This window comes from Urocampus carinirostris, chromosome 11 (assembly GCF_059441175.1).
Source record: "Urocampus carinirostris isolate Australia breed hairy pipefish chromosome 11, RoL_Ucar_1.0, whole genome shotgun sequence".
Lineage (NCBI taxonomy): Eukaryota > Metazoa > Chordata > Actinopteri > Syngnathiformes > Syngnathidae > Urocampus > Urocampus carinirostris.
The window spans coordinates 32,389,830-32,397,643 of NC_142359.1; the positions used below are offsets into that span (position 1 = coordinate 32,389,830).

The following is a 7,814-nucleotide window of genomic DNA, read 5'->3' on the forward strand; positions in this document are numbered from 1 at the left end:
TTTGTGATTAAAGGTTATACAAATAAAGATGACTTGCCTTTGACAATGTTAATATTTCAGAGCTTTTTTGAGCCAAGGCTGACCGAAGAAATATTTTCTTCCACATACCATGAGGCTCTTTAACTCTACCCGGCAGAGTAAAAGCCCACATTAAACCACACCACCTACATTGCATATTACCGAATTTACTGCAATATGTATTCTGTGTAGCACTATTTAGATATTCTATATAACACGCTACAGTGGGCATTTGCACGTCACACTGGGTATTTGTATATTGTATTCTTTTTGCTTTATTGTTGTATTGTTCTCAGCTCAGGGATGCTGCTGGAAATGTGAATTTCCCTTCGGGGATGAATAAAGTATCTATCTATCTATGTATCTTTTTTTTCACCATAAAACCTCAAGGCACTATGTCCGTCGAACATGTATGTATGTATGTATGTATGTATGTATGTATGTATGTATGTATGTATGTATGTATGTATGTATGTATGTATGTATGTATGTATGTATGTATGTATGTATGTATGTATGTATGTATGTATGTATGTATGTATGTATGTATGTATGTATGTATGTATGTATGTACAGACGCTCCCCTACTTACGAATATTCGACTTACACAAAACGTATTGTGTGCACCTTTTTCTGAGTAGACTACAGCACTGTTGTGCTTCTTCCCGCCGCGTGGCGCTGTGAGAGGTCACCCAGCATCCACCCCGAAGAAGAAATTCTACGTCTACTTCCTAGTTCGTGTGTACTGTATACACACTGCACTGTTTCTCTAGCACGCTAAGAACTTTGTCGTTTTTATTGTTTAATATCTCGTGCATCCATTCGATATGGTTGGTGTAAAGTGTAAATAAGAGGCAAGCCGTTTCTCTTGAAATAAAAGTGGAATAAGAAAGCTTGATGCAGTTGAGAAAATGGTTGGACTGCTTTTTTTTTTTCGTCCACTTTTCACCACGGGGGAGGAAGTCGCTTAACTCTTCCACAAATAAGTTAAACTTAATTTTATAGTAAAGTCAAGTCATGTTTATTTGTACAGCCTTAATAACAAGGAGTCTCAAAGGGCTTCACAGACCACAGAATGTCAATGCCTAATGTGAAGCTTTGCTTTTCAGTACGATGCTTTATCATTCAGCCTGCTTTGTAACATTATAGAGCATATTATGTTATTAAAGGTTAATTTTTCCGTTTCAAAACAATTCTGGTTAGTTAAACAAGCCTTAAACATACTTATATAAACCTCAAACTTACACTCCTTACAAAATATAGCACTGAAGCAACTTAGGGACAAATTCAACTTCCGAACGATCGTCCAGAATCTTGTTCGTAAGTAGGGCAGCGTCTGTATGTATTTCCCTGAGCCATATCCCCCTAGCAGGAGGTAGCTAGAGCCAAAACACAGTCACATTCTTGCCTCTATCCGGGAGATTTATAAATACATCGGTTCATGTCCGTCTGCTTAAGAAATTTGGAATGAACTGTTAAAACCGTCATCATCGTTTATAATTCTGGCAAATTGTTGCAACACACTTGCATCACATTTTTGTCCTAATTTACAAGAAAGAAAAAAAAACCTGCAGGCAATATAGCTAGATATAACTGAAGAGCAGACCATAAATAAATAAAAATACAGACAATCAGGGATTTTACACAAATCGCACATTTACCCACGCACTGACACGAGAAAGGAGTATCAATAATGTGAAATATTTATGTACATTCGACCCCCCCCTCCTTACTGACTTCAGGGTGTGGAAAAAGATGTTTTTCGTGCCCATCTTTACGACATTGCCCCTAATTTATGTTTTTTTTTTGCATGCCCTGAAACCAACTGATAAAATTCAAATTTTGCCCCAAACGTGAGTATAAAGAGTTTCTAAGATCCCTGTATACTGTTGGTTGAGGTCATACACAATGCTGGTTTGCTGTTGGTTTGAGTCACTGCATACAGAGTTAAAAGTTTGATTGGAATTACTCAACGCTGGTGCTGGTTATTAAAATATTTACTAGGTAGTGAATTCATTGTGATATACAAGCAATTGTTTTACACTTTAAAGGTTCAATTCTAATTAAAAATCTGGCACTTTTGTTTGAATAATTTGCACAGGATGTGGTTTTATTATTCAATGCAATGTATTTAAATCTGTATCTTTATGGCTAGGTTAATTATTTCAAGTACGCCCTGCGATTGATTGTCAACCAGTCCAGGGTGTCCTCTGCCCACTGCCCAAAGATAGCTGGGATGGGCTCCAGCACCCCCAAGACCCTACTGAGGAAAAGCGGTGCAGATAATGAATGAATGAATGAATAAAATTGTCCAGATATTTTTGGGCCATTACACCAAGCTTTAGCTGAAATTACAGCTTTCCTAACCTTGTTCTGGTCACTTTAGAAATTTAGTCGTGGCTAAGTAAATTCCGGACTATAGAGCGCACCTGATTATAAGCCGCACCCACCACAATTTAAGAGGAAAATCGATTTTGTTCTCACACAAGCCGCACCTGTATATAAGCCGCATGCGTCCACATTAAAAAATGTAACACAAACACAAAATTAACCCAAACCCGACTTTAAGTCCCGCGATTGAAACTAAATGTCCTTCATTAAAGTAGACAGTCCAAAAATCACTGCCAGCAAAATGAACGTAAAATGATACCGGTACTTAAGGTTTGATGCAGACCTGCAGAGTCCGGGTCCCGTTGAAAGTAATCCAAGGAAAAAAGTGTATATTTCCAAAGGTAAGGGTGGGAAAAATATATATCCACTATTGTTCTCCGCGTCCACAAACAGGTGTGTCTTTTCCTCACCTTTACCCCACTTCCAGTCACCCCGCGTTTGTTCCTCCCTTTCTTTTTCATTCGCCCGTGCAAAACATATCAGAATAAGTGTCTAAAATAAATACAAATAAATATATTACAAAAATATACAGTTGCAAATACATATTATACATGGTTACACATATTTACAAAGAAAGACGGTACACCGAGAGATTTCAAAGCTTTAATAATAATGATATAACTTTCATTCCAAACGGTTCCTACGACAGGGCAGTTAATGGTGGGAACACGATAGCAACACGCTCGCAACACAGTAAACGGGTCTGTTAAAAAACATACGTACTTGTAAAAAAATCACGGTAAACCGTCCTCATCTTCCTCATGTGATGCGTCATGTGCCTTTCTTTTTGCATTGCGGAGAATCTTTTCTGAAAGATTTTTGCATGATGAGGGTATGTTTACGCTAATTTAATTTATGCACAAGCCAATAAGATGCAGTCTTCCTCGGTGCATATATTCCACCGGTCTAAATTGGCCGCATCACTAAATAAGCCGCAGGGTTGAAAGTTTGGGAAAAAAGTAGCGGCTTATAGTCCGTAATTTACGGTATGTTTTTTTCTTTTGAAAAACAAATCTTATTTCTTGGAAGAAAAAAAAAGAAAAATTGCTACAATAATGAACATTGTCCTATCAAGCATATGGTAGATTATTTCCTCCTTTAAAGACATATTTCACACAGTACAAAAAGTACAGTAACGTGTCGCAGTTGCGCAAAATCTTTACAAAGCACAAATGATTCTGATTTCAATGAAAGGAGAGAAAGACATTTTGGGAAGTTGTTCAGCAATAGCATATCTATATTTTCATGATTTTGTGAGGCAAAAAAATAGCGAACCAGTGTTTCATGTGAAATTGACTGATCTCACAGACTAGTTGCAAGACATGTAAGTCTTCACAGTTTTGCAAGAGCATTCAAAATAAAATTATGAGAGAGTGTCAGCTCAGACCTTCAAAAAATAGGAAATAAGCTCAGTTTTGTGTGAAGAGCAAACTGAGAAAGGTCAGAGAAAATGCAAGGGGACGAGAAGAAAGTAGAAACTAACAAAAGCTGCTATAAAGGATCTGGTTGTATTGATCAGGAGCCAAAGAACAGGCAAGATGAGATAAAACATGAGCACAGGAGAATTACAGCAAAAGAAGGGAAAAATATAAATTTCATTTCAGCAAAAAAGCTCGAGGAGAAGAAAACACAAAAGGTTTCTTTCCCTCAAGCTTTGTAGCTTGAGGTCAGCAAACAGTCAAACACAGAACGAGATGTTATGAAAGCACAAGCCATAACAAAGAAGACTTATTATTAGGTCCGAAGTCCAGCACCTCGGGAGGGGAAGGGGGGTCACACCGAGACTTGCTGACTGAAACAAACACCCGAGCACCACCATTGATTGGCCCAAAGCAGGAGATCAATCGACGCGGTGGGAAAAAAATGGCTCTCGCTAGGATTTTTCTAAAAGCTGGCACAACTGTGATTACAAAGTGAACTCGATCTATCGACGAGAAAAGCCGTGAGCCCCTCAGGTGCTTCTGACTGTCATCGCCTCGCAGGTCGGGTTACCTTAGAGTTTCACCAAGGCTTGCCGTGGGGCTCCGACTGAGTTACCTTTGTTAGGTATCAAAAGCTACATTCATATTTTCAAGTTTCAAGTTGTCAAGAAAAAAAGGTCAGAGTGAGAATCAGGGATGTTTTACATTTAAGCTCTTTATTCGAAACAGTTTTGTCTGCTGTTCATTGTCAAGTGCAAGAGAAAAATCTCATATTTTCAAATTTCTTGATGAAAACGGATTACAGTAATACCTCAGTACTCAAGCAACCTATATATTTAAAGTCATTTTCTCTCTGGTAAATCAGATAACAGCTCATTCACAGCCATTGGCATTAACTCATTGCCTACCTATAACTACAGTAGCTGTTGTTGGCAGTGAGTAATGTAACAGTGCATCAATATTCACAATACAGTGATACTCCGATACTCGAATGACTCTGGATTTGACCGAAATATCTGAGTATATTTGCTTCAGTATTTGAAAAAAAATGTGAGACTCAAACAACTCGGAACAGAGGCAAACGGGTAGCTGACTGAGATGAGCTGCCATTTTTGCGATCTTTGCCTGGTCAGGGAACATCATTTCGAGAAAGGTTGTCAGTTCATTCACACGTGTTGAGAATCAATTGTTTTTAGTGCGTTTATTGACGACACTGCCAATTATCACAAAAAACTCTCAAAAAGCTTTGCAGTCGATCAATAACATCAACACATGGCTCATTGTGTGCCAATGACACCTATATACATTATTGGCAGTGAGTGAAGCAATATTGCATCAACATTCAAAATACAATATTACCTTTGGAACCGAAGGACTCAGTATTTTGAAGAAATTGGTACGCGGGCGAAGTGTGTGTGGCCTAGTGAGATGAGCAACCATCTTTGGTACTCTTGCTATGTTGGGTAGCACAATTTTGAAGCAGAGAATTAATAGTACTCATAATGTATTTTATAGTCAGCCATTTTAAAAAGGAAAGTCCCAAATTTCTGACTTTAAAATGAGAAATAATGTTAACGCTGAATGCAGTTAACCATTTAACATATTTTGAATGTTATGTTTCCATTATGCTCTGCCTTACCAGATGGCACGTCACCATTTAAAACATCTTATCTACCCGAGTATGCATTTTGTTACGCGTTTCTTTTCTATTTATCAGAAAACACACTACAATCTCTCTTTTTCTCAGCCGTGTGTTTCTTATGCCTCCTCCTCTGCATTGTGAGTACAAGTTCCATTATTCAGATCCACAATTCGACACCCTACACACACTCTCGCCTACACGGGCACACAAATCCTGGAGGCAGTCCCAACGTGGCAAACTGAGAGATGTCAGTAATGTGTCAGTCGTGGCGTTATCGGCATGAAACAGTTATTTCAGAAAAGATTCCCCACAAAAAGCGAGTTCGTTTGACCTCATTAGGCAAATGCTTTCACATGCAACGCACGAACACTCCTCAACACAGTGACCGTCTGTGTTTCCCGAGCCCACCGACTCGCACTCTCTTGGCTTTCTCCTGCAAATGCATGAGTCACGTAAAGAAAGATCCAGCTGGCACACTAAGCTCATGTAGGAAAAACACATACACACACATACACACATAAATATATATATATATATATATATATATATATATATATATATATATATATATATATATATATATATATATATATATATATATATATATATATATATATATATATATATATATATATATATACACACTGGGTATATATATGTAGATAGATAGATAGATAGATAGATAGATAGATAGATAGATAGATAGATAGATAGATAGATAGATAGATAGATAGATAGATAGATAGATAGATAGATAGATAGATAGATAGATAGATAGATAGATAGATAGATAGATAGATAGATAGATAGATAGATAGATAGATAGATAGATAGATAGATAGATAGATAGATATGAGAAATGAGAGTCAGAATGGGAGTAAGAGAGAAAGGGCTAAAGTGAGAAAGAGCGAAAGAGAGAGAGAGAACGACAAAGAATGAGAATAAAGAGTAAGATAAACTAAGAGAGAGAAAGAGAAAGAGAAAGAGAAAGGCAAAGAAAGTAGAAAGAGCGTTTTGAAGGGTGTTTGGCTCGGCTATAATCGTTCAATTCAAAGAGCTGTCTCAAAAAGCTGTTTTGTTTGCGAACAACACATCATTAATAAGGGGAGTTCAAATCATTAACAAGAGGAGAATTATGCTGAGGTTGACAGGTATGTGATAAACACTGTCCTTTTAAACGAGAGAACTATACCACCAATGTTTTACAGTGGGGCAAATGTGTGTGTTTTTTTTTTTTTGCATTGTATTTTATCTTTCAAAAGTTATGTGATGGCGACTGTTGCGTAGCAAGTAACCCCCAGCCCCCCTTCCACCATAAAACCACTACTAACCCCCACACCACCTGCACCTGCGCACTTACCGCAATAGATGATCAAGAGTGCGGTGAGGAGCATAAAAGCCCAAAAAGTTGACGACATCCTCGGCCAGGTGACGTTTTGGCGTGCCATGAAATAGGAAAAACACAGCGATAGAGGGAGGGTGCAGAAAAAAATCGGTTCACAATCCTAACGGAGCTGCCAGGAAGCTCATTTGTCCGCGTTATTTCCGTCCAAAGTGGGAGGGGGCGCAAAAAAGATCTCTTCCCGTGGCTGTCTGATTATCAGTGTGCAAAAGAATCACATTCTCCACGCTGTTTGAAAAAAAAAAAAAAAAAAAAAAAAGATTTCCTCCGGTCTGCAATTGTCCCCCCTCCTAAAAAAAAAAAAGAAAAGTGCGCCCAAGTCTCAATTTTCCGACGCGCCGGTGCTGATTGCGCTGAGTGGATGCTCTAAGTGTTCAATCTTAAGAACCGCAGCGTCGTAAAAGATCCTTTCACCTGTGCTGATTTTTGATTTAGTACTATTCTATTTTCCTCCACTGCGCAAAAGGGCGAACCTCTCCGCACCCACCCAAAAAACACCAATGCCCTATCCAGTTCAATGATGAAGTGAAATGAAGGAGCCGGCAGAAAGTGGATCACATCGGGCAAGCTGTAAGATGCTGAATGCATGAGAGGAAAGAGAGAGAAGGGGGGCAGCAAAAGAGAGAGAGCGAGAGAGAGAAAGATAGAGAGAAAGAGAGAGAACGCGTCCAATGGAGCCCAAAGTGAAATGTGCACGTCAGATAGTCACTATTATGCGTGCAATATGAGGTAGAAAAAAAAATCAACCTTAAGGGTGGGGCACTCATATTCACCAGTTAACAGCGCCTTCAAGGGAGAGAAAGAAAGAGATAAAGAAAGAAAGAAAGAAAGAGAAAAAGAAAGAATAAAAGAAAGAAAGAATAAAAGAACGAAAGACGGAGAGAGACACAGAGACAGAGAACCGAAACAAGAAAAGGTAAGAAATGAAATGAAATGATCT

At 38.4% G+C, this 7,814-nt stretch overlaps 1 protein-coding gene across 1 annotated transcript in view; it reads right to left on the reverse strand.

Moving 5' to 3' along the window:
- The window catches only part of tafa5a (TAFA chemokine like family member 5a), a 229,258-nt gene extending 221,797 nt beyond the window's left edge, over window positions 1-7,461 (reverse strand). The window contains exon 1 of the mRNA XM_088348125.1: window positions 6,833-7,461. Coding sequence (XP_088204251.1) covers window positions 6,833-6,920 — 88 coding nt within the window. The 5' untranslated portion in view covers window positions 6,921-7,461. The remainder of the gene's footprint in view (window positions 1-6,832) is intronic.
- Between the last annotated feature and the right edge of the window lie 353 nt (window positions 7,462-7,814).